General features: G+C 29.9%; 1 protein-coding gene across 2 annotated transcripts in view; it reads right to left on the bottom strand.

Annotated features, from left to right (window-relative positions):
* The window catches only part of LOC118189897 (filamin-A-like), a 341,851-nt gene that overhangs the window by 14,940 nt on the left and 299,152 nt on the right, over positions 1–27,759 (bottom strand). For both annotated transcript variants that reach the window (XM_035360600.2, XM_035360601.2), the window contains 13 exons: positions 27,296–27,422; positions 23,253–23,393; positions 22,973–23,101; positions 22,702–22,875; positions 22,443–22,601; positions 21,080–21,283; positions 14,787–14,939; positions 14,557–14,685; positions 12,756–13,022; positions 9,896–10,033; positions 9,519–9,761; positions 6,267–6,437; positions 5,973–6,188 (listed from right to left, as the gene is read on the bottom strand). In XM_035360600.2, coding sequence (XP_035216491.1) covers positions 5,973–6,188; positions 6,267–6,437; positions 9,519–9,761; positions 9,896–10,033; positions 12,756–13,022; positions 14,557–14,685; positions 14,787–14,939; positions 21,080–21,283; positions 22,443–22,601; positions 22,702–22,875; positions 22,973–23,101; positions 23,253–23,393; positions 27,296–27,422 — 2,251 coding nt within the window. The remainder of the gene's footprint in view (positions 1–5,972; positions 6,189–6,266; positions 6,438–9,518; positions 9,762–9,895; positions 10,034–12,755; positions 13,023–14,556; positions 14,686–14,786; positions 14,940–21,079; positions 21,284–22,442; positions 22,602–22,701; positions 22,876–22,972; positions 23,102–23,252; positions 23,394–27,295; positions 27,423–27,759) is intronic.

Below are 27,759 nucleotides of genomic sequence, written 5' to 3'. Positions count from 1 at the left end.
AGGAAATGTAATAAATTTGCAATGTGTACCGTCTGCCATCGTGATTTTTCGATTTCGCATGGTGGAAGGTCAGATGTTCTCAAACATATGCGCACACAAAAACACAAGGACAACATGAGTTATTTTGAAAAAAAAAAAAGAAAAAAAAGAAAAAAGAAAAAGAAAAAGAAAAAAAAGAAAAATTAAATTTTTCTTCGCAAACAAAGGACCAAAAAGTTATTAATGCAAAATGTCTGTTCTCTGCCTTTTTACTGGAGCCTTTTTCTTGTAATTCTATGTATGATGTGATTTATGGTAAAATAAAAAATCAGAAGAAAGATGAAGATTTGGTAATAGGAGCTGCAACTACAAAAGTAGTGGAAGAACTTTCAGAAGAAGACAAAAAAAAAAAAAAAAAAAAGTTTTATCTTCATGTTAGAAGTTACTTCTGTCGAGTATGTGATTACATACTACATAAATTTGCAGTCAATGATGAAGTGATTTGCATGCTAAAGTTGCTGATGTTTCTGCTCTAGTAAATGCATATTTTTCTGATATAAGGTACTTTTTTAACAAATTTTCTGTGTTACTTCATTTAGTCACGAAAGATGGTGATGTTGATGTTGATGTTGCCACTAATATATTGCAGTCGCAATTTTGCAGTTTACAATTAGAAAACCTAAAAGAATTTATAAAATAAGCTAGGATTGACACCCAATGGAGTTTAATTGGAAAACTGAAAGGTGCTGATGCAATTTTAAAATATAGTGAACTGTCTAGAATTATGTTGGCCATCTTGACAGTTCCCCATAATAATGCCAGAGTGTGAAAGGATTTTCAGTGTTGTTGCGAAAACAAAGATTAAATTTAGATCTAATATTAGTGATGACACATTAGAAAAGCTTTTATTAGCGAAAGCAGGCCTATGTAGCAATTGCTATGAACAAAATTATGAAGTTTCTTTCTTAACGAAAGCAAAATCTGCCACTGTTTATAACATTTGTACATAAACTGATTAAAGTTTTTTTTTTTTTTGTTGTTGTTTTGTTTTCTTAAATGATGCAAGTAATAAAAATGTTTTTTATGTGTAAGGTATTTTTATGTTGCTTGCATTTAAGAATTAGTAACTATTTAAATTTAATTCATTATTAAAAACTATATTTTTATCATTTAAAAAGTCTTTTTAACATCGTGAAAAATCTCCTGATTTTTGAGTGTCATAGGCTGTCAAGTACATTTCAAGACAGGATATTTCTTTCTTAAAAAGTAAACAATACCTAGATGGGATATTAGCAAGACGTACAGTTGTTTAGTTAAAATTAAATTTAAACAAAAGTTTAAATTCAATCTAGGTTTAATTTCTTTAAAAAAAGATTTAAATTCAGTCTAGCTTTAATTAAGTTCAACCTAGTCTTCAATGATTTGTTTATTCTGACTTTTATAGATTATAAGAATAGTCTTGCAAATTACTCCAATTCTCACTTTGGTCGTTTATTGCCCTTGTCTGTTCTACCACATCCTTCTGGACAACCAGTACAGATTCTGGATAGTACGGACACTGATGTTAATTCATTCTCATTTGTGCTGTATATGGATGGTAGTAGGATTGATGATAAAGTTGGTCTTGCTTATGTTATTTTTGAAGATGATATTGAAATTGAGTGTCACCAATTTCGCATTAGAAATGAATGTACTGTATATATTTCTGAACTTCTGTGTATTAATTTTGCAATCAAGTGGATAATTAGCCAGAATGGAAGTGGTTCCAGCTACTTAATCTGTACGGATTCACTCTCTTCCCTGGAATCTCTTAAAAATACCTCTTTATGTAATGATATTATTGTCAATATACAGCAGTCTCTCGGAGATCTGGAGAAGAGGGGTATTTCAGTGTTTTTTACATTTGTCCGTGGTCATTCGGGTAATTATGGAAACGAGAGAGCTGATTGGCTTGCTAAGAATGCAACTAAAAATGATATTAACGTTGATGTAAATATTCCAAAATCTTATTTAAAAAAAACATTCAAAGCTAAAATGATTGAGCGGTGGAACTGTGATTATATCTCTTCTGATAAGGGATCTGTTACAAAAGCATTCTTCCCAACTATTTTTGAAAGACTGAAAAGTAAGGACTTGTTGCTCAATTTTAAAATTACGCAATTTTTGTCTGGACATGGTAAGTTTAATGTTTATCTTAAACGATTTAAGCTGATATCTTCCAATTTGTGTAATTGCAATCTTAGCGTTGAGCAAAGTGTTTTCCACCTGCTTTTTGATTGCCCACTGCTTGATAAAGCAAGAAATCTTTTGAAATGTAGATTGAAATTCATTGGAATTCATTGGCCGCCGAAATGTTATGATTTTGTATCCTCGATTTCGGCCTACCGAGCTTTCAATGATTTTGTTGACTTTTATTTTAAACACTGTTAATGATTTCTTTATACATTTTTATACTTTTGTATTTACTTGTGTTTTTTTTCCTTGTTATGATTTCATTGTATTGTTGAAAACTGATGATATTACTTACTATTCTGCCTTTTTCACTTACGATTTGTAAGTCTCGTGCGATACTTTGTGGTGCACGAGGATTTCTTTTTCTTTAAATAAAAAAAATAAAAAAAACCTAGTCTTCAAGCTATTTCAAAGTCTTTAATTCAGCAAAATGTCTTAGCTGGAGGTTGACAAAGATTCACTTCAATGAGTATTTCTGTCCAATTAAAAACAGGAAACATTTAGAGCTGTGTTTCCCAAATGTTTCTGATCGCAGAACACTTTCTAAGTTCTAAAATGTTTAAGCAACATTACAGTAAATTTTGGTTTTTAAGCTATATTAAATGATAACATAGTTATATTAGATAAACAAAATAAAGACTTATTCCAGTTAAGATACAATAACATGCCAAACAAATATTAATTTAGAAGTCAAACCACAAAAATCAGGGTTATATTTTCAAATTTTCACAGGACTAGTTTCGATGGTTTTACCAAACCATCACCCACAGCTGCAAAAGCGCAAATGAACGAGATAAGATATAATGATTAGATAAGATAAGAAAGCCTGGACAGGAGACAAGCTACTGGCACCATCCGTTGATTAAACCAGAAATAAAATATAATTTCTTTAAAGGCCGAAGGCAAAGATGGATTGGAATTAGGGTCGTTAACTAGAACAGAAAGATTTTTTTTTTAATGTGAATGCCTCTAGAAAATCCAGTTCACCAATGGAATATATTTTTTGAATAATTTTGGCAGCAGAAAAATTGAAATTGATTTTCGGACCAACAATGTTGGGCAACAGAAGACTTCTATGTTTCCTTTTTTCCAACATATGCCTCATGTTCCTTAATATGAAATTTTCAGGCTGCCTTAGTTTGACAAATGTAAATTAAACCACACTGGCAAGGAATCCTGTAAATACTCCAGGAATTCATATCCGGAATGGGGTCCTTGAGTATTGGAATTTTTTCGATGGGAGAATAAATGACCCGAAAGTTAAATTTCTGCAAAATACATGCAATTTTATAGCTAATCAATTGAAAGGAATAGCATCAGAATTTTTATAATCTCCTAAAATGAAAGTGTGCCCTTTGATGTGTTCAAATGAGAATTTTTTAACTGTGTGTTTAATAATGTTGAATCAAAAGTCCCTGTCAATAGCAACTGTTTTAAATAATTTAGTTTTTGATCCAGAGCCAATTTGGAGGAGCAAACATGAAGTGCACGTAAAACAAAGGAATAAAATGAAGCTAACTTCTGTTTAGTCGGATGACATGATTTGAAGTGTGGTGAAAGGCAAACTGATGAAGGTAAGAAGTACTGAAGTTGGATATGTTATGTATGACCAAAATGTTCAGGAACAGAAGAGAATTAGATATCTCAAGTTCAAAAGTGAGCTCATTAGCAGGATCAATGGAAATCATTATTGAAAGAACTTTAAATCATCTTTATTAATGTCAAACAGGATAAAAGTATCATCTACATAGTGGAACCATACCAGGAAAATTAAAGTTTCAAATAATTTTGATTCAGAATAATGAATGTAGATATCAGTAAATCATGTCATTTGACTAAACGTAAGTTAGTTTCATTTTATTCCTTTGTTTTCTGTGCACTTCAGATCTGCTCCTCCAAGTTGGCTCTTGATCAAGAACTAAATTATTTTCAAGCACTTGCTATTTACAGGGTCTTTTCACCCAACATTATTAAGCAAGCAGTTAAAAAATTCTCACTTCAACACATCAAAAGGCACACTCTCAGATTATAAGAATTCTGTTGTGATTCCTTGCTTTCCATCAATTAGATATAAAATTGCATGCTTAATTTTCAAGTTGTTTACTCTCAGAGCAATAAAATTCAAACTTAAGGACCCTATTCCGAATATGAATTCCTTGCTAGCATGGTTTAATTTACATTGGTCAAACTAAGACAGTCTTAAAATTTTGCATTAAAGAACATGAGGCATATGTTAGGAAAAAGGAAACAGAGAAATCCTCTATTGCCCAGCACTGTTGATCCAAAAATCACACTTTACATTTTTCTGTAGCCAAAATTATCCAAAAAATATCTTCCATTGGAGAATTAAATTTTTTTGAGGCATCACACATTCAAAACAATCTTTCTGTTTTAGTTAATGACCCTAATTCCAATTCATCTTTACCTTCAGCTTTTAAGGAAATTATTTATTTATTTGTTTCATCAATAGATGGTGCCAGCAGCTTAACTTCAGTCCAGCCTATTTAATTTTATCTTATTTTATCAGCATTTCTAATCTCATTCATTTGCACTTAGGTAGATGGTTCTATAGTTAAATCATCAAAACTAGCTCTGCCCCACCCCCCAAAAAATACAAATATTATGCTGATTGTTGTTGTTTGGCTTCTACAATAATCATTATTCAGCATGCTATTTTAACCTAAATTATAGAAGCTTCATATGGTGATATTCAATGCTCCAAGCTCATTGGCATTTAGGGTAGCTTAATTCGCTCAATGCGAGGAGGTTAAATTTGTATGAAATTTCAAAATCATTTAATTACATTCTGCTGGTACTACTATTGAAAAAAATCTGGAGTTGCAATCAAACTTCTGTAAAACTTTGGCATCATACAGACCATACATTCTCACATATATTTATTTAATTTTTAAAGCTAATTTTATCATTCTAAGATTGGTAAGGATGTCAGTAAAAAAGGTCTAAAATAAGTAAGAAATTGGCGATTGGTCTAAAGTAAAGATGTAACAAGTGAAACGTAGCATGGATAAACTATGGGTAAATATCACATTATTATTTCTTTAAAAGAAACCTACATTCTAACAAGATTATTCTGTAATATTAACATTACAATATCTGAGAGATGCCTTAATTTCTACTTCCCTGCAATTTGAATTTCACCCATTTTTATCGCTGTCTCTGCTATTCTTTAGGCTTCAGATAATCCATAAATTATTAGGAAAGGTGAAGCTGAATTGATAAAACCACAAATGTTAATTTGTTTCTTTAACTGTGATTGGTCAGCTCTTGTATTACGTTGGCATAGTTCAACAGTTAGAACAGAAAGGTTTTGGCATTACTTTTGCAAATAGTTTGCAAGAGTTTGTCTTTGTTAGCAAGACGAAAACAATCACTACATGGACATACCCATTTTAAGGGAACTTGTTGTCTGAATGCATTTATCAGAGATCTGATTATTTTAAAAATTTGATTTCCTTCCAACAACTAATTCAAGTTCATCTGAACAAATGTTTCTTCATTTCATTTCTTCCATTATCTTTAATTATTAAAAGAAAATTATCTGTGAATCAATACAAGCAGTTTATGGAAGACAGGTAAATAACCAGATCTTGAATACAAGGAACAGTTTTTCAAAAGAAACACACTTTTTCAGAATCATCAGGCATTATCTTGAATTGAACTCATTTTTTAGATGGTTTACATAAATAAATTTCAGTTATTGCGCAATGCTTAAGAAAATGTTAAAACAAATAATTACAAACCTGTACATGAAACTTTAAATGGACTACCGCTTATGTGATAACCATTATATTTCACAGTTATGAAATAATCGCCTGGAGCCAGAGGGGTATAACGAACTTTGTAGCCTTCTTCCACTTCAGTACAATCCATCGATACTTTTGAAGGGCCGTCTATAGTAACTGCTAGTGTACCAGTACCAGCACTGCAAGTGTCAACAATAAAGTCCATCTTTGTACCTTAAGAATGAATATTTATTATTAGTAATAGGCAATTATTAATATTTTAATGGAAATTCTGTAAGGTTTTAGTATTACCTGACTTAGCTTCTTTAAGACCTTGGCCATAAGCATGAACTGCAGCAGGATCTGCATCATCAACACCAACACGCAAGCGGAATGGACTCTGAGGGATATGAATACCATCACAACGAATATGAATTAGATGAATACCATTCTCTCGTGGTATAAAACGTAAAGCCCACTGATCTGAAGGAAATATTTAGGAACTATTAATATTCTGATTGAAAGTAAAATTTTTATTTAACAAACTATTAATTCATTTTTTATATAAACCCCAACATCTTAATTCGGTGAACTGACATTATGCTTTCAATGTCAAAAATCTAATTTGACATAAGATGCAAAATTTAAGTTGAAATGTCACCAGCATGCTTACTATGAGTAATAAAGTTTTTATTACTTTTAATAAAAGTAGTATTTTTATTCAAATTTTAGTCAATTTATAAAAAAATCGGGAAATGTAATTCATTATTTTATAAAAGCAAATGGTTCCTTATGCACTATCAAATAATCACTAAACCATAAATGTTGGTTTTTGTTTGCTTCACTGTGATTGATAAATTTTTGTATTAGGCTGGTATAGTTCAAGTACCATTACTTTGAAAATTATAGCATTGCACTAGAAATCACAGAATGAATGTCTAGTGTAAGGCTATAATTTAGCGACGGGTGAGTGGTAAAATCACTGAACGCTAGTAATTCTGTCTGAGGTTGAGTCCCATGAATTGGCTGGCTGCATGGGTGTTTTTGTGCTTTTTCCCATGTGTAATGTGTATATGGGCCAGTTTCCCTTAGTCCTCCACAAAGGCATCTCTCCCCTTACGGAGATAGCCCTTGAGGCTTTGCATAATCACACAAAACCAAAAAACCAGAATGAATTAATAAGAATCAATAATGTAAAAATGACTTCTGTGGTAGAGAATTACCGTTCACTGAAACAACTATGCCTTAATTTTTACAGCAAACATTATGACCGAAAGAATCAATGAGCTAATATTATGTTAACAGAACATTTCAGATGCAATCAGCTTGAAGCACTCAGCTGGCACAAGACTACTGATTTACGGTGATTCCACCATATTTTATGCTTAAAAAATTCTGTTACTGTAACGAAAGACTAAACTTCATTTGTTTGAAATTAAATAACACTCTCTTTACTGCCAAAGAGATGAACCTTCAAGACTATTGAGAGAGATAGCATTACACAGAATGTTAATGCCAGAAAACTCCCAGTTTAAATGCTAAAGTACTTTTGCTCGGTAAGCAATAGCATAGGATCAAGCTGCTTCAGACACTTTGAAGGAATTTTTGCAGATCTGATACTGTACTGGTCAGTAACAACAACCTAAGCCTCCAGATGTTATATTGACCAAAATAGTATCAGAATACTTTGAAAAAAAGATACATGATAAAAAAGTCATGAAGCCATTAAGAATGATATCAATCAGAAATGGTATATAAGCACCTAACTTATCACCTAAAGATGAATTCATACTTAAGCAGCAACACAAAAATGCTCTATGTATGAGAATTATGGCTGAGTTAAAAACAAGATATCATAACATGCATTTAAAATTAAAGCAATAACCAGTTCTAGATTCTGTAACAAGAGTGCACACAAGGAGCTTGAAAAAAGAGGAATATCACAAGAAATTATAAAACTTGAATTCAGAACTGGAACAATATAGTCAAAATCCTTCATCTTTAATTATGTGCTTGGGGAACAAAGAAACTCCTAGCCAAAAATTGCAAAAATCAACATAAATAGGCTAGAAGATTTAAAGCACATAAATAAGATAGCTTGAATTTCAAGAGATTTTGTGTTGCAGTTTCAATTAGTATTTATTTTTCTCTCATACTTACTTCTGCATTTTTCAATTCACTACATTTTTTCCCTTTGATTTATAATGTGATAATTATTTTACTACTACTTACATATGCATGTTTCCAGCAATATAAAAATCTCATGAAGCCTAAACTACTTTATTTAGATTCTTTTACATCATTTTGATTTACATCAAAGTTTATTTCTAGACTGCAGGTTGTAATGCATATAATTTTCTTCAGTTTCCTTATTCCCTTCAACTCTTGATTTTAATTACATATATAATTAAAATCGATGTAAAATTTAAATTAATTATTAATTTAAATTAATTACTGATTTTATTTAAAATTAATTACTGATTTTATATAAAATCAATTTCAAAGTAAAAAATAAAAGGTGGAAAAAAAAATTTAATGCCCAAAACAAACCTAATTATCTATGTGAAGTTGGTAAAACCAGCGAATATATATATATATATATATATATATATATATATATATATTATATATATCAGTTTATATTCCCAACAAAAAAAAAAATGAAAGATATGAAAACTGATGAAATGAAGACATTTATTGTCAAATGACATGACAAAGCCTAAACTATAAACAAGCATTAAGAATTTTAAAATCTTTTCCATTCAGATTTTTTTTCTTTAGTTCAAAATAATGACAATTTCAGTTTTCATCCTCCATTTGGGGAAATATGAATAAAATAAATTTTGTGCCACTGCAAATGCCATATGAAGATGCAGTGGAGAAAAACTGTCAGAAAATTAGAAGGTATTTATACTGGCAAATGATTTGCTACTTTAAAAATCACATTTCTAATAGAAGTAAGCTGCTATTACCAGTTTATGGCCATTTGAAAAAAATTAATTAAGACTTTAAGTAGGACCTTTGCACTTCTGGAAATGTATATATATTTTCCTCATTTACATTAAAATTCCATTAATTAAAAGTGTTTTGTCTTTCGGTATAGTGCCTAAACACGTCACTTTGGTTTCCAGAAAAGGGTATTACCTGATAGGCTTTCAAGACTATCATAATTTTGCTAATGTGACATATATCTAGTAAAAATGTACAAAATTAAAATTTTACACACAAACTATGTCAAGAAGTTCCAGCTGGTGAATTTGGTGGAGCAGGCAAAATATTATTAGCAAAAAATATATGGCATGAAAAACTCATATTAGGTTTCAGATTTAGATATAAATCTAACACTCAGATAGTTATGAATCTTGTATCTAAATACTTTTATTTATTAAATCAGAACTGTTTAGACTAATGTTTATATTTAATCATATAATTAAGGTATTTAATAAAGGTTTTAGTTTAAACAAGAAAAAATTCTAATATTAAAAAACTGTATTCTCTTCATTCTAGTATTATTATGAAAACATATCAGTTATTAAAACACCAAAGCATTGAGATAGATAGTACCTGCATCAAGTGGTGCAATGAAGCAATCATCTTCAGTACCAGATGGTGTTATGACCTTGCCATCCAAGTTTCCTTTAGCTCCATTCATAACAATTGCCAGTGTCAAAGGCTTATTCACTTGTGCCTCTGGAATTTCTCCTAGCTCAATCTTGGCTGCATCACCAGCTGGTGGCATAATATACACATGGAAAGGACTGTCTGGTATGTGCTGCTCATTAAATTTAATTCCCACTCTATAATCACCTGGAAATATGAATTTTATCAAGTTCCTTGCACTAGAAATAATTTGTTGTCATTTTTCTTTTAATTCTCCCACAACTTTTGCATATATATACATATGCACACACACACACACACACACACACACATACACATACCTGGTTCAGATACTTTGTATGTTACAAAACAGGAACCATCTTTGCAGTCTTTAAAATCAATATCTGCTTTTGAAGGACCCTCTACAGATATTGCAAGACTTCCTGCACCAGCTTCTCGAGTCCAAACATTAAACTCACCTAGAGAAAATAGAAATTTATACAATAAATTTATTGCTTTACTACAGCTGTTTCAGTGGCTATATACCTTTCCACAATTCATGTTTGCAGATATTTATTTTAAAAAGGAAAAATTACTAAACTACATCAAAAATATTTTACTTGCATTTAAGTATGCTCTAAAGCAGTGGTCTCAAACTGGTGGCCAGTGGGCCACATGCTGCAACCGAAGCAATTTTATGCAGCCTGTGAATACATTTACCATAAGCTAATTAGCATTATTATGCAAGAATATGAAGAAAGATTAATTAGTTTTAATAATTTTTGGTGTAATATTACATTATTTCCACTGTTATTACTTTATCAAAATTAAAACATGATGTGCTGAAGCTGAAAGTTGTAGTAAGAAATAAAGAAGTTTATAAATATTTATATACAAACATATGCATTTTTTCTGCTTGCAACAAAAAAAAATTTTATGCATAAAAGAAGAGTAATACACTATCATTACTTATTCTTAAAATTCTGACACATTTTGAATGTTTTCATAATTTCTTTAATTGTTTAATGCTTAATTTAACATATTACAATTATTTGAAATAAATATTAGTCTGAAAACTTAATATTTAGCTATCAATACATTTGAATTACGAAGTAACAGAAATTTCTTGCAGATACTAACCTTTAGTTCACACATAATATAAACTGGAATTTTTTCTGCTGCAACATTTTTATTGTTTATAAATACTTAGTAAATAAAATTTTAATTAGTTTAAAAATTTTGTTTTCTAAAAAACCTTTTTTTATCTTTTTTCAAAAAAGGCATTTGTCAGCTGCTTTTAGATTGTGCATTCAGCCTGTAACTGAATTTGATACCATTGCTCTAAAAGACTTGATTTAAAATACTATTGTTCTGTACTTGCAGATAGCGAGTCTTTGTTTTTTATTATTTTTAAAATGCAAACATTTTATTAGAATGATACAGTACAAAGTCCATAATCCGGACTCGTCGGAACTTCTTCGATTCTGGATTGAGGATTTTTCCGGATTAGAGATCAATTTAAATCTGCTACGATGGCATGCAGAAATTATACAATTAAAAATATGAAACCGTAATTTATGAAATAAAGAGCAATTATGATCTAAAGGGTATCAAAATTTACACACACACACAAAAAAAAAAAAAAAAAAAAAAAAAGCTTAATTTTTATTTGTTTACTTTATTAAACATTTCTTTCAATGTAAGTTGTTTAAGTTGCTTCATTTTTTATGCTAAATGCACATGCATAAACATTAAACGCACATGTGTAAAGCATACAAAAAAAAAGTTTCTGGCTTTGAGGTCCGGATTATAGATCATTCCAGATAATGGAGTTCCAGATTACAGACTTTGTACTGTACATGATATTTTTAAGTAAATAATTTGGATCAAGCAACTTTCAATGCCTTTTGATTTACTATTTTTTATAATAAGCCAGTAATCACAAATTTATCATTGCATTTTCCTTCCAAAAAAGTGTAAAACCATATATGAATTCTTGGAAAAACTTCTTGATATCTTGATATTATGATACTTTACCACTGTGGCTATTAAGTGGTCCACAGTAAATTTCCTTTTCAAAATCTTAATAGTTTTTACTATTCATGGTAATATACTCATGAAATGTTTTATAAAATTGTTAACCAATATACACTGATGATAATGAATTTGGATCACTGGCAGTTTGCACAGCATTGCAAGAGAAAGCATGGTATACAATATAAGTTTTTTTATTTAATATGTTGTTACGTAATAAATAATTTTATTTAATTTTCACTTAAAATGTTCAACATATCTAAACTTACTTTTATTTAAATTTAGCTTTATTTATTTGAATCTAGCTAGACCTTAAATACTTTAGATATATTATTATTACAGTACTTGTATGTAACTATAAATCTTGAAAGAAATGTCTAAATTTATATCAAAATATAAATTAATTTTTTTGTATCTGAAAATTTATTTAGCATTGACAAATTCAAACACATACTACAGTAAAAGTTTGATATGGGAAGCGTGGAAAATTCTGACTTGCAGATAAATGAGAATATAAAAAATGCAATTCATATTAGAAAAGCCAAATGAATAAGGAAGCAATCTCCTTATATGTTACCAACTTTAATATTAAAAGCCTACATTTAAAATTATATTACAGTTTCATAGGAGGGACGCATTTAAATCATAAAAGGCCACCACAGTATCTTGTAGGTCTCAAACATAAATTATCTGATCTAATTACGAAATCCTGCCAAGCATAATTACTGGTGATGTCACCAATCATTCTGGCAGAAGTTTAATTGAAAAGATCCTTCTTTATTTAGTAAGGGAATAAACAGATACAAATTATTGATACAGCATTATAAAAACTTAAATCTCTTATCATAATTTTTGCCATTGTTTATCCATTTCCAAAGTTGTGTACGGTGGCTTTTTTTTAATGCCTGTACCCTGTAACTTTGGAAAAACTTCACTGCATACTACTCCAAATATTAATAATTTTTTTCCAAATATGAGGAAAATCAAAACTTAGGCCTTCTTTAAAAAAATTAAACCAGCTTATCAAGAATAAATCAAAGTGAACATCTTATGATTGTGTTGTGCAATCATGTTTATCCATTACTGACACTAAATCACAAGCCAATATTTATTTTTTAAAATTATGTTGCAAATTTTAAACACGAAACGATAATTAGAAGTACTCACATGTTTCACCTGTGCTTCCTCTCAACAAACCAGGACCACCAGCATGGACACGATGGGCTCCATGGTCTCTGAAGGGTCCAACAGTGAATTGAAATGGTGATCCAGGTATATGTATATCCTTGCATCGGACACTTACAGTGTGTACTCCTACTTCTTTTGGTACAAATTGAACACAGTATAAACAGTCATCCAAATCTGTAATAACAGCATCATCTGATACGCCAGAAGGAGATGTAACTTTTGCAGACATGTCAAAAGCACTTGAACCTAAAAGGCAATAAACTTGATCAATATCTTCATTTGATCATTATGAGCATATGTACTGCATGTCTGAACATTTGTAAATCATGTTTCTACTTATGTATTTTAGGTACTTCCTTGTTAAAGCAGCTATAATATACATCTTCTGTGACTCAAATCTGAGATTTATAAAGTGGCTGACTCAAATCTGAAATTTATAAAGTGGCATAGTACAAATTTGGTGATTAAGTGCACCAATTTTGATGAAGGACTACAACAGCCAATAATTTAACCAGGAAGCAGTGCTTAAATTGCGCCGGAGCCTGGCTCCGGTACTTCTCAATTTTTAAGATAAATTACAATTTTAACCGGAGCGCACCGGAGCCCTAAATAAGATGAGCTCCGGTACTTCTTTTTATAAAATGAACCACAATTTAAAGGGAAAAAAATTAGAATTCCTAACGTTTTAGTTTAATAATAAGCAGACCTTGCAATACTTTTTTCCCCTACAAATACGAGCTCATGAGAACATTAGGCGTTCAAGTAAAGTCCCCTCACTCACATGCGGAAACCTTTTCCTTTCAGAAGGGCAATAAATATGGGGGGGGGGGAGTTTGTTTAGGAACGCGTAAATTTCTTGATAATCTCGATTTCTGGATATAATAAACTGCTCATGCACGTCCTATACATCGTCTTCAAACAGTATCCACTAATGGGGGGTGGAGCGTAAACAGCAACTTTACATTCATCCTTAGGAGCCAGATTCACGACTCATTTTACCCCTGACACACATCTGCTTGATGGCTATAATTATATCAGTAGAGAGCCGTGGTCAAAGAGAACATACTCTCACCAAAATTCCCCTCATTTTTTGTTTCCACCCACTCATACCCTCATTCTGTTTCACCTTGGAATTTTCATCAGCTATACTTTAAGTATATTTAATTTTTGTGATGATAAAAGAACCTACCTCCCCCCCCCTATGATCAGGGCTTAAATTGGGCTGGAGCCCACCGGATCTCGGCTCCGGTGCTTCCTAGTTTTTGTAATAAATCATAATTCTAGCCGGAACGCACCGAATAAGAAGCCCTGAACAAGAAGGCTGCGGCACTTCTTTCATGTAATTGAATAACAATAAAATTATATTAAAAATCGCTTATTAAATTTCAATTTATCTCTTTACATTTTAATTATTTAATTACTTCAATCTTTAATTATTTCAAGAAATAATAATTAATTATCTAATAACTATTGATTAAATTATAATTAATTAACTATAATAATTATCAATTAAATTATAATTAATTATATAATAATTATTGATTAAATAACAATTTATAAACATTAATTAAGTAGCTATTAATTAATTTGATAGTAATTAACTATTTAATTAAAAAATTATTAATGAGTTTAATAGTCATTTTATTTATTTATTTACTGTTGTTTCTCTTTGCTGACGGTCTTTCATAGGGCTCCGGCACTTCTAATCTTAGAAATTAAGCCCTGCCAGGAAGTATCATATTTTATGCATCACATGCATTAAACTTTCAGAATATATTACCTGGAAGCCTGAAGGTAAGTTTACACTCATTTCCAACATCTGCAACGGGGACAGACTCCCTTTGCTTCTTAATGAATTCTCTTTGGATATTTGAACCCTCACCTACTACTCTTACAGTAAAGGGACTACCTAAAATAAGCAATTATTAACCAATTAAAAAGAATTAAATATGTATTTACCATATAATAATTAAACACCAATATTAATAAAAACAAAAGAATGTATTTTACCTGGAACATGATGATCAGCAAACTTCAGATTTACTATATAGTATCCAGGTTCAGTAGGCTTATAACTTACAGTTAATGTTCCATTTTCATTATCTTTGCATTGAATATCAGCTTTACTAGGTCCTTCAACTGAGAGACTGAGACCACCAAAACCTATAAGAGAAAAATGCTTAAAATCTAAAGGAATAATTATGATGTTTACCAAGGATGGTTTAACATATGTTGGGTTGCAGTAAAATTTCTATAGAATTTGAAAAATACTTACATAGAATGAGAAATGATAATTTTTTTAGTGAAAAATATTAAAACAACATTCTGCCTTATGCAATTATTTAAAAAAACCACTGAAGGGGGAAAAATATTTAAGAAAAAATTCAGCTTTCAATTAAAAATATATGCAAGGAAGATTATGACACTTGTTAGAAACTGACAGTATTTCTATTCAGCAAGTACTCATATGAAAGTCTTAATCCTTTTTTATTTACTTCATCTTTGACTGTCTGGATAATGATTGATGCTCTAATTCAGGTTTCATACACTCCCAACAGCATGGCGAATGCCATTGTGACATCGTGTCACACTGTGATGATCTCAGTGTCCCAATGACATTGTAGGTATGGCTTGATGCCTGCTTTTGTGATGTCACATTGTGACGTTTACGAGACATCACACTGCAACATTTATGTGATGCTGTATTGTGACATTAATGTGAAGTCACATTGTGACATTGATGTGTAGTCAGGTTGCAATGTTGTCATGGACTTACACTGTGATGCTGCTGTGAAGTCATACTGCAACACTGATGTAATGTCACATTCCGACATTGATATAGGGTCGTAGAGTGACATGAACATAATAAAATGGCATGAATGTAATATCACTGAAGATGTGAATGCATGTCGTGCAATACTGCATTAGTTTTAAACAATTAGTGCAATGTCACAGTACTCCTGTTTTAGAGAGTTTTTTCAGTAAAACCGAATTTAAGCAATGTTTTATTAATCCAATAAGAATTTATACTCAAGGTAAAGTATTTCCATAATATTTGAAATTTTTTAAATTACTGAAAATATTCAATAAAATCCTATTAACTTTTCTCATTATAATAAGGTTGAATCTTATAGTATTAAAGTTATATAACTATATTTAATTCATAATTTATTACACTGTATAAATTCCTCAATTTAAAAAGAAATATTAAAAAAAATTCTATTTGGCTTGCAGTATTATTTTTTAATTTTTGTCTTTTAATACAATTTTTTCTCTATTTCTTTCTTAATTGCTTTTCCTTCTAGACAAAGAACAAAATTATTAGATTTGACAATTAGATGAAAGAAAAACCATTTTAGGACTATATTTGGAAGACATTAATCTAACTGAATATTTTTCTGGTAAGACAAAATGTTTTGTTTTGAATAAAAACCTTTTGTAAATCAACCTAATCTTTTACTGAAATCTTAGTTTTCAAATTAGTGATTTGTTGCTTAATCTTCTAAGCTGAACAAATAGTTATGGGTACAAAAATCAGTGGATCAAGAACGTAACCCTCAAAATTAAATTAAAGAAATATTTTATTTAGTTATATAAAACATACATTTTTCTTTCACCATTATTTCTCCATTGACAAATTACAATTTTATGCAATATTCTAACTATAAATCAAAAACATCTTCTGTGCATTTGCAGCGCTTCAATATATTTAAATAATTGTATTAGGTAAAAATGTTGTATGATTTATTTCATTAATCTGAATCACTTATTTTAAATATTTATGCATTTCCTAAATCCATTTTGCTGGTCTCTTAACAGCTAAAGCAAACTGAACATAATGCAGCCATTTATATGATGAATTTCAAAAGTTCCATGTCTTAGTCACATATATGGCGAGTAAACATGAATGATAGCAGTAATTAATACAGTACAAAATCCGTAACCCGGACTCGTTGGGACTTCGGTGATTCCGTATTAAGGGTTTTTCCGGATTACAGATCATCAATTTAAATCTGGTAAGATGGCATGCAGAAATTATACAATTAAAAAATATGAAACCATAATTTATGAAATAAAGAGCAATTATGATCTAAAGAGTATCAAAATTTACAAAAAAGCTTAATATTTATTTGTATACTTTATTAAACATTTCTTTCAATGTAAGTTGTTTAAGATGCTTCATTTGTTGTGCTAAACGCGCATGCGTAAAGCATACAAAAAAAAAAAAAAAAAAAAAAAAAAAAGTTTGTGGCTTTGAGGTCCAGATTATAGATCATTCCAGATAATAGACGTCCGGATTACAGACTTTGTACTGTATATAATTAACATGAAATTCAGAAATTATAATTAAGAATGAAATGATTAACACCAAGTAAAGTACTAACATGGTAGAAGTGAAAGAAAATCAAGGAAGATTCTTTGTAATCCACAAATTTCTTCAAATGTAGGATGAAATCAGAATCATTTTTTGACTTGGGCATTTGGAAAATAACTTTAATATGATTTTAGAGAGCAAAGGTGGGGATCTGGAAAATATGTTTCGAGGTATAAAGATGAGGTAACATGAGATACACGCGTTCATGCTATTCTTCTTATTTAATGCAAGTATGAAAATAGAGAGGAGTTCTAGTTACAAGAAGTAATATGTCTAAAATTCTATTTAGGAGGATTGATTATTTATTATTTCTATCTTATCTGAAATTAATTTCGTTTTTATGTGATTTAAGTTTTTTGCTTTGATTTAAATAAGATGAAACTATTATATTTCATAATGCATACTTTTCAAAAGTTTTTAAATAAATCTAAATCTGTACAACAAAAAGCCATGCCGTTTATAGGGCGATTCAGGTACTTGCCAGTGATGGGGCACAAATACTGCATAAATAAAGATTTCAAAAGTAATGCAAATATTTAGGAGATGCAATTATAAGATTTGTTTCAGGTATTAAAATCTGACGGCATGGCTCTGATGCTGGATAGGTGGATTTTCTTTAAAGTATTCATTTGATTTTCTTTATTAACATCGGGAAAAAATTCAAATAATTCTATATAAAATAAAGTAACTTTTGGACACTAATCAATATTAATTTACACTCTTTTGTCACAGGTGATATTTTTAACTTCTTTCATATATAAGTACTGATGAAATGGTATTTTCTTATCTTTATACTATTATCATTTAAATAATGTATTTATTTTAAAGTTTACTACCATTATTATACTCCTTTAATCTCACAGGTAAGAAATACTTTTGTATGGGTTTCTTAATATGTTCATGAATACGAACCAGCGTTCCTTAGACAGCTCTCCACAGAGGTATCGCTTCTGTTAGGAATGAGGACTTTATGTATTTTGTCATTTCAAATAATCTAACCTAAACTAAGAAATTTCTCTAACTAAATCTCTTAATAAAGAAATTGTATTACCTTAACACAAAAAATAAATTATATGAAAATTAATATGTCATTTGTAAAATTATAATAATTAAAACTCATTTTATATAACTAGAATCTGGTTGAAGAAGCATGTCATTATTTGTAATGTTATGGAAGTGTGGCATCATTTGTAATGTGATGCAAGGTACTACGCATGGACGTAAGGAATTAAATTATGAAATTGATTTTGGAAAACAGGAAAGCATGATGCAAAGTATTTCAATAAAATGCATACAATAAATCCTTTTTTCATGTCACCTCTTTTTAATATTAAAATAACAGAAATTGAATTATATCCACCAAATAAAATTGACTTCCTAAATAAAAATTTTTAAGTTGTAAAACAAAAGATGACATTAAACTATTACCAATGCCCTTGCTTCTGCACTCTTGGTAATGCAAATGAAAGTGAATTATTGTTGATTCTTTATTTCTTTTTGCTCCCCACTTTTACACTATGCTTTTATTATTACGTGTTACTTATTACTGGTATAGTTCACATCAATGTACAATAAACAGTGTTTATCTGAAAACTTAGCAGTGACAGGATGTTCAGCTGATAGAAGGAACAGAAAAAAATGGTTGTGAAGATCCTCAAGACAAAAAGCACTATACTAACTCTTTGGTCAACCTCTCTTGATAACACCAAATATGTGTATACATGCATCATAAAATATAGTTCCATGCTTTCTTAGTATCGCACCAAGTAAAAACATAATATAAAATACCAATATTTTTAACAAAAAAGGAATAACTAAAATCACAGGCTATTAGTATAAAAAATAATTTATTTCAAAAAGGATGGAATTTTTCAAAAGGGATTCTATGGATTTATTGAAAAATTTCAATAATTAATCAAGGGAGAGGGGCAAAATCAGCATGCAGAGATATCTCTCATTAAAGAATTACGTGAGCAAGGTCAAGAAAGATCAGGGTGGAAGAGATTAAGATATTTCTTGTAGTCACATTAAATGTTTGCTGTGACACGTATTGACATTTGTGCGACATTCACATTACTGTACACTCAGGAAAAAAGAAAAAAAAAAAAAAAAAAAAAACAGGGAGGGGCAGTTTCATATAGCTGTTCTATATAGTTCTATCTTACTGAGCTGATTGACAAAAATTTAACTTGAGTTTTTCATGTCTTGAAAGTGCGACTGAGGATATATATTAGATTTATATATAGTATCATTCTAACATATTTATTTTGAGACAAAATCTGACCTTTTCTGAAATGATATAATGATTTTTCTCATCGATTCTACGACTAAAGATATGCCAAAGTGCCAGGTGCCAAGTTTTGTAAAAATCACACGAGAAGTTTTTAAAAAAATTATCTCCCAAAATTTTAGTCCCTCAATGTTATTGCATTTGGTATATATTTATTAAAATATTTTTTTTATTAAATTTACTTGATTTCTTCTTCCACAATTCAAAATTTAGTTTTAATCCAAATAAAATAGATATTTTCTGATTTATTTTTTAAATTTGTATTTTTTAATAATTTTTGTAAATTTTATGAAAAAATATTTCAATAATAATCTAAAAATGTTTACTATCACCTTAAAGTAGATGTATTTCTAGGCATTTCTGCAAAAAACTAAGAAATTAAATTTTATTCAAAATTTCCCCAAGATTATCTTTGTGAATTTATGTATAGGTGTGTTTTGGAATTTGGCATATTTGTTATCAGTGATATAAAGCCAAATGTGGTTTACATTTTGTTAAAATTATTTGAAAAAATATACGATGCACCTTTTTTCCACTGGTGCACAATGAAGGGGAAAGGGAAATAGGTTACCATAAATTAGGAAATTTGCCAAGTGAATTATTCTTGACGCAAAATAGTCAGGTTTTATAGCAAAATACCTATGTTAGAATGATATAATACATAAATGTAATGTATATCCAAAGTTGTGCTTTTTAGATATGAAAAACACAAATTAAATTTTGGCAATATGCCCTGTAAAACTGTCCCGTGCCTCCTTTTTCTGGTGCAGGGTGTACTCTGGGTGCAGCTAAAGGATCATGAATATTTCTACAAGTAAAGAAACAATAATCAGCAATTTTTTTCTTTATGAACATTCATCAAGTTGAGGTAAATTTTTCTACACAATTTTAGAATTATATTTAAGTTGTAATGATTTTTGAAAAATAAATACAGCACATGTTCAATACAGTCTTAAAGACTTTATTTTTTCTGCTGCGTAGAAAGATTGATCCAATAATATTTTCATTTAACTATCTTACACACACTAGGTCTCAAGTTTCTATTGCTCATGTGGAGTTGAAATGCGTTTTCATTTACAATCGCCAACTTTATTATATTTCAGGATTGCTATATTTCAAGATTATATTTTTATATTGCTAATATTTCATATTAACAGTTTTTCTGTTTTTGCAGTTATTTTCAGCATTTTTTATTGACTATAAAGTACAAATTCTTTAATATGATTTAAAAGTTAATGTACTTAGTATTACCAAATTTTTTTTATTTATTCATATTTGAATACTTCTGATCCTTTTTACAGATTCATCCAATTATAAACTAATTTTACCTTCAAGGAGATCTAATTTATATATATGTTATAGATGGAGATTAACCATAGGCTGGATTGTCAAAAAAGTGACTTTTAATACACATTGGTCATTTTTTGCATTTCTCAGGTACTATTTTGGCTCAGCATATAGCTTTAATATCACTATATCTTATCAGTTTTAATACCATTAAAAATAGTCAGCATAAAAAATCAAATACAAAATAATAATGTTTAATATTTAAAAAATTATATCCAAACAAACTAATGCTTGTACAACATTAAATAAGAAAAAGTTGCTTTAAATAAAACAAGAATATATTCAACATACCAGCTTCTCTAGTATCAATGGTGAATTCATTGGCAGTATGTGTCTTGCCCTCTTTTATAGCATTTCCAATAACTTTCACCTTGGATGCATCTCCTATTTCTCTATCCAGAACATTGATCTTGAAAGGACTACCTTGAATATGATTTCCAGTTCTCTTCACATTCACCAAGTGCTCACCAGCTTCACGTGGAGTAAATGATATACCTAAAGGGAAAAGAATGCTCCATTCTTTATTGGCTGTGTATTAACATAAACCGAAGTATAATACTAGAAAGAGGAACTTTGATAAGCTATATAAATTTTATATATTCAGTATTGAAGACATTTGCAGAAAGACTTACTGTGTATAACGATTTCACGGACATTAATTAAGCCATTAGTATGGACAGAAATGAAGATTTAAAAATCAGTTTTTACGCATTTCTAAAACATTTCACCATAACATATAAAAATTTCATCAAAAACAAAATCTTAGAGTTCTGATAAGTTTTTCAGTTATAAAATATTAGCATTTAAAACTTCTAAAAGATATGTGTATAATATTCTGATTATTTTGATAGTAACCCATTTCAATTTGTATCATAAAATGTATTAAAAATACGCTAATTTTGAATGTATTAAAACTTTTACATAACTATTGATTCAATTTTAATAAATTTGATAACTTCAGTATTAAAGGAACTTTAAGACATTAATAAACACTTTACACAGAAATTCTCTTCAATTTATATTTTTTAAAGTAATTATTAATAACCTTAGTTCCTTGTAAGGAATCATAATGCCCATGAAATCATTATACACAATAAGCCTTTCTGCATATGTCTTCAGTACTGAATGTATAAAATTTATATTAGTACACAATGCTCATACTTGCACTGCTAGTATAAAAGATTGAAAATTTTTCTGCTCTCTAGCTGTGTACATTGTTAATACTGTTCTTTAAATAATACATATACAAATGAAATTCAGGTAATGGTATTATTTTGATGCATTTTCTGTGTATGTTCCTTACTTTCTAATATTGGAAAGTATTTGCTTATTTCATATTTAGAGTTTAAAGAAATGTATTAGAATGCACTAATTCTTTAAGAAATTATTTTATTTTATCTTTTTTCAAAAAAGTTTTTCCTCTTTTGCTAATTTTTGTATTGAAAAAAAAAAAAAAAAAAAAAAAAAAAAAAAAAAAAAAAAAAAACTCGTAAGTAGATTTATAACTCATTTATACTTTAAGATATAAACATGATAATTAGGTTCAAAGATTAATTCTCATTAATAAAAATTTTAATATATACTGAATTTTTGTCAAAGTAACATGCTTAAAGTATATCAAATAAGTAAATACATTATCTTGAAAAATTCTCACCTAAGTGTCCATTGGGCAGTGTTTTCAGGAAACAAGGCTCTTCTAACCCTGACGGTGAAACAATGCTGGCGTTTAGATTCCTAGCATCCTTTTCTTGAACTTTAAGTGATACTTCACTCGAATGACCAACAGATATTTGGTTCCTTTTCCGTCCTTCTCCTACAGAATATATTAACAATGAGTACATACATTTTGCAACAAACTGATTATGGGACATTCCGAATAAGTAACAACACTTCGAAAGTATCTTAATACATACCAGTGATTTTGGCTGTGAATGGACTGCCTTTAATATGTTTACCAGCAAACTTTACAGAGATTGTATATTCACCTGGGGCAGCAGGAAGATAATTAACTGCAACTGTACCATCTTTGTTATCGTGACATGTGATTTCTGCTTGTGATGGTCCTTGTACAGCTACATCCAGACCACCTGTAAATTTGACAAAATTTGAAAAACTATCAACTTTTCATTTTTAGTGTATTTAAATCTGGTTCTAGTTTATGTATTTAGAGAATAATTCTCTTACCAGCACCAGCCTCTTTTGTATAAATGGTAAAATTAGCTGGTTCTCCAGCTACACCACGACTTAAGCCTGGTCCATGTGCTGTGACAAAACCACTTGAAATTGTATCGACAAAAATTTTGAAGGGACTTCCTGCAATATGCATGTAGGTAAATACATTTGTATATAGACATGCAAACAATAAGTGAAATAATTAAAAAAAAAACTGCAATTTTTAGGAGTCTCAAAAACACACTATAAGGCTACTCCACCAGAAATTAAAGTATGGAAATTAAATGCAGACCTGGTATATGTTCTTGATTATATTTCACATGTAATTCATGTAAGCCCTCCTCTTTCGGATCATATTTGATGGAAATAGTACCATCTTGATTATCTATTACAACTGGTTTATCATATTTTCCAGATGGCATTTTAACTTCAGCTGTAAGAAAAGAAATAAAATTAATTTAATTATATATATATATATATATCTTTATGCATTATATAATTCATATACATATAAAATGAAAACAATAGTTAAAACATAGCTGCCAATTAATTGAAGAAGGCCATATATTGATAATTTTACATTTCAATAGTCAGAATAGCTAAATTTAATGAGATTAAAAAAATTTATATTGCAGGACTCTTAAAAAAATTCAATACAAATTTCAAAATCTAGATGTCCAATAGCTGGAATAATCTAAAATCTGAACCTCCAGACATTCAATTTTTTTTTAAAGATTTTTTTTTTGGGGGGGGGGTTACCTTTACCCATGAGTGCTTGATATTTTTTTATAATAAAACATGCAGAGAGTCCCAATTCTTAATTTCCCTTCAGCGCTAAATAAAATACTTCCATATTGTAGAAAAAATAATTTATTATGTATGATCAATAATTTGGCTCTGTACCTGTCTTTTTACTTCACATACATATCACACTGAAACATTCTTCATTTTATGCATACTGAATAATATATATTCCCGACACCAATCTACCGAATTATTATTCATTAGTTTTTACCTTCATCATGACATAACTACTTACACATGGCAGTTTGAGAAATGACTCACAATGTCTAAGAATTTTTTTAAAAAAATATTTGCAATTGAATGCCAAAGAGCATGGTAAATTTTTATATTGACATTATGCTTGGTGATGATTACAGACTGCGCTGAGAAGTGTTGAATGTGTTGATGAGGAGAAATAATTTAACAGAAATTTCTTTCCATATACAAAAAATAGATTTTTATAAATGATACTTAAGGTCAAAAGATTACATTTGAATTGAGACCAGCCAATTAGTTATTCAGATAAGGTAAGAAGCATTAAGAAGATGCAAAATTTTTAGAATTTAGAGAAGCACCGAGCAACAAAATTTAAGGGATGGCAAAATCTTTGAATTTAGGGAAATCACAGAGATGCAAAATTTTAAAAATTGAGGAAACTTGGCAACAGAAGTTAGACCCTACAGGGACTGCACTGGACCACAAAATGTCTACTGCCAGCTCTGGATAAGCCTTCAGCATATATGGGAATTAATTTATTCAAGACTCGGATAAGCCTTAAGCATGAATGGGAAGTAGGCATAAGTATAATAGTACATAACTAATATAATTCAGGCTTACCTTCATCACTGTGCAATTCAAGGAAGACAAAATTTAAAGAACAACATGTCTTTAGCTGACAATCTTATGACACATCTCCAATAGGATATAGCAGATTTTAGCTACGCTTTGCGATGATAGCCACAAATTTGAATGTTTTTCAAATATCGTAAACGAAAAGGGACATTTTTCCATTTGATGGAATTTGTGAAGAAGTGATAATAAATAAGATGATATAACAGAAGATTTTCTATTGAGATGATAATGCCCCAATTATCAACCAACTGACAAACAGCAAAATCTATGGTATTATTTTAAAGCCAGAGGATATTGCTAAACATAGGTTGCTGAGAACAAAGAAAATTTACTGGCAATTTAGTAGGAATTCTCGACACATTTACAGGACTTGAACAGTGGAACTTTGTAACTGAACAAGAAATTATGACTATCTGTAAAATCTAAAAGAAAGTATTAGTCCAAATTCTCGTAAATTTTGATTCACCTAAGGTCATAAATGCTAAATTATATCATAAACCATTATTTCACATATTTAATTTTCTCAAATTTAGAGTCGCTAAAGCCCCGATGATTCCAGATCTCAGACTATGTACTACTATATGAATACAAAAATAAAGGATAGTGCATATATTACAGATTTTTAACAAAGAGATATCAATACAGTCAAAAGTCGTTAATCTCGACTCGTCGGGACTCATCGATTCTGGATTATCGATTTTTCCGGATTATAGATCTTTAGTTTAAATCTGGTGAGATGGTATGCAGAAATTATAAAATTAAAAATATGAAACCGTAATTTATGAAATAAAGAACAATTATGATCTAATGGGTATCAAAATTTACAAAAAAAAAGCTTAATATTTATTTGTTTACTTTATTAAAAATTTCTTTTAATGTAAGTTATTTAAGTTGCTACGTTTTTTATGTGATAATACATTCTCTTTAATTCTATAAACCAGTGCCCCACAACCGGAGTGCCGCGGCACACTGGTGTGCCATGAGTACGATACAGGTGTGCCGTAATCAAATACATGTATTTGACATTTTGCAATTTTTTATCATGTATTTAATACACAATGACAATTTTTTTCCTTAATAATGTTTAAATGTTTTTATATATTTCACTGTTGCGTGGTTGTGTGTGTGATTGTGTGTCAGCATTTGAAATTTTTCGGCACTTCCTTGATAACTCGGAACTCTTTGGTGTGCCACGAAATTCCAGAAAGATTTTTTGTGCATCGCAGGTGAGAAAATGTTGCGGAGCACTGCTATAAACAGACATAATTTCTTGTTCAGTTACGAAGTTCCGCTGTTCAAGTTGTATAATTGCTGTGTCGAGAATACCGACTGATTTGTCAATCGAAATTTTTTCGTTTTCAATAACCTCTGTTACTTTCTTCGCTATTGGAAGCGAATTATAATAATGAGGAATTTGATTTAAATCATACCAAAGACGGAGTACATCTAGATGAAATACTACATTTAGTAAGGAATTATAAGCGAAATAAAATAAAAACATCTGCCCTGAAGATAGTGCTGACAGATCAACTTCCAATTCATTGCGCGCCGCGACGTTAAAGATAAACAAAGTTTAGATAAACAAAGGTTATGCCTTTATCCATTTTTTGCAGCAACTCCACTTTTTTGTTTAATGGACTTCGAAACATACTTTCACTTTGTAGATCCTTTACATATTAGTAAATATATATCAGAAATTCTATTTGACATAATCGAAAGTTCAAGCTTACTTTTATAAAATTGCTCTAACACTCTGCAAAAAATAATAAGCCGAATCCAATTTGAAGATTAAGGAACAACACAATCTGCAACATTAACTGAATTAGATAATTTTAGCTTAGCTTATACCGTTCGTTATACATTAAACGCACATTTGTAAACGTATTTTGCGCACGCACATATTTGCAGCCGTAAAGGTCTTATGTGCATGCGTCAATGCGACACGTGCAGAAAGTTTGTAGCTTTGAAGTCCAGATTATAGATCACTCTGGATTATGGGTGTCCGAATTAACGACTTTTGACTGTAACTTTCACATAGCTTTCAAATTTTCTATAATTTCATGATGTGATGAGCCTCGCATTCATATTGATTGGACTCTGAATCAAACATCCTAGTTTAAGCAATGAATAAAATCAAAATACTTTTTCAAAAATTATATTATGGGAAGCTTTATTATGCCATGGTTTGACTAATTTATATCTTCCCCTCTTATGAATATCTGACGGAATTCTATGTACAGAATACTGTAACAATGATTTATATAAGACTGGGCAATATTACCACACAGATCTAAAGCTGTACTAAACATATTTTTGGTGACAATATTAGCTTATTTTGTAATATGATAACTACTACCCAGAATGCTTTGTTTTAGCCACTATTAAGCTCCAAATTTAATCCTTGCAATATACGTTTGCAGATTTATGACAAATATCTATAGCATAAAGCGTAATAGCATGTGTAAGAGAAAGACTGCAAGAAATGTGTCTCTGAAACTGTATTAAGTGAGTATACTTTAAATGAAGAATCCAGAGCCATGTTATCAGACTATAACACATGAGGCAAATTTTGGAAAAGGGACAACCTAAATTTGTTTATCACTTTAACTATTAAATTATCCACAAACATTCAGTTTATTAAAGAATGAGCACATATTTTCTTCGCTTATTATATTTTAATAATAATGATGAAAGCATTACCAGTTATTTGCCCTTTACCAGGTGGAATAACAATACTATGTAATTCAACACTTCTAAACTGAGTTGTTCTTGTTTGGGTAGTATGAGTTTTTGTGATAGTCTTCTTATGAACTTCTTCAGTGACAGCCTGAAATTAAAAATTAAAAAATCTTAAAATCATGCATGACTAAATAAAATTTATTTTCCCCCACTAATGAACAGCTGTACATAAAAATCTATATACATATGTATGTTAAAAGAAGCAAATAATCATAGCTTCCAACCTTGAAATATGAAAAACATGATTTCAAAAGAACTTTAAATTTACTTATATGAGGTGTGCAAATAGAGTAATGCATCTGGAAGCATAATGTTCGATTTGGCAACACTGCAGACTTCTCATTGGAGGGGAGGGATATTTAAAATTTGATGCACAGTCAGTATGAGTCTGAACTTTGTAGAGTCCCTTAGTTGTCTGTAGGTTT

The sequence above is a fragment of the Stegodyphus dumicola genome, chromosome 10 (assembly GCF_044657685.1).
Source record: "Stegodyphus dumicola isolate Sdum_Otavi_A_Nest chromosome 10, ASM4465768v1".
NCBI lineage: Eukaryota > Metazoa > Arthropoda > Arachnida > Araneae > Eresidae > Stegodyphus > Stegodyphus dumicola.
The sequence above is the reverse complement of the archived record's forward strand: the minus strand, read 5'-3'. Positions and strand labels throughout refer to the sequence as shown.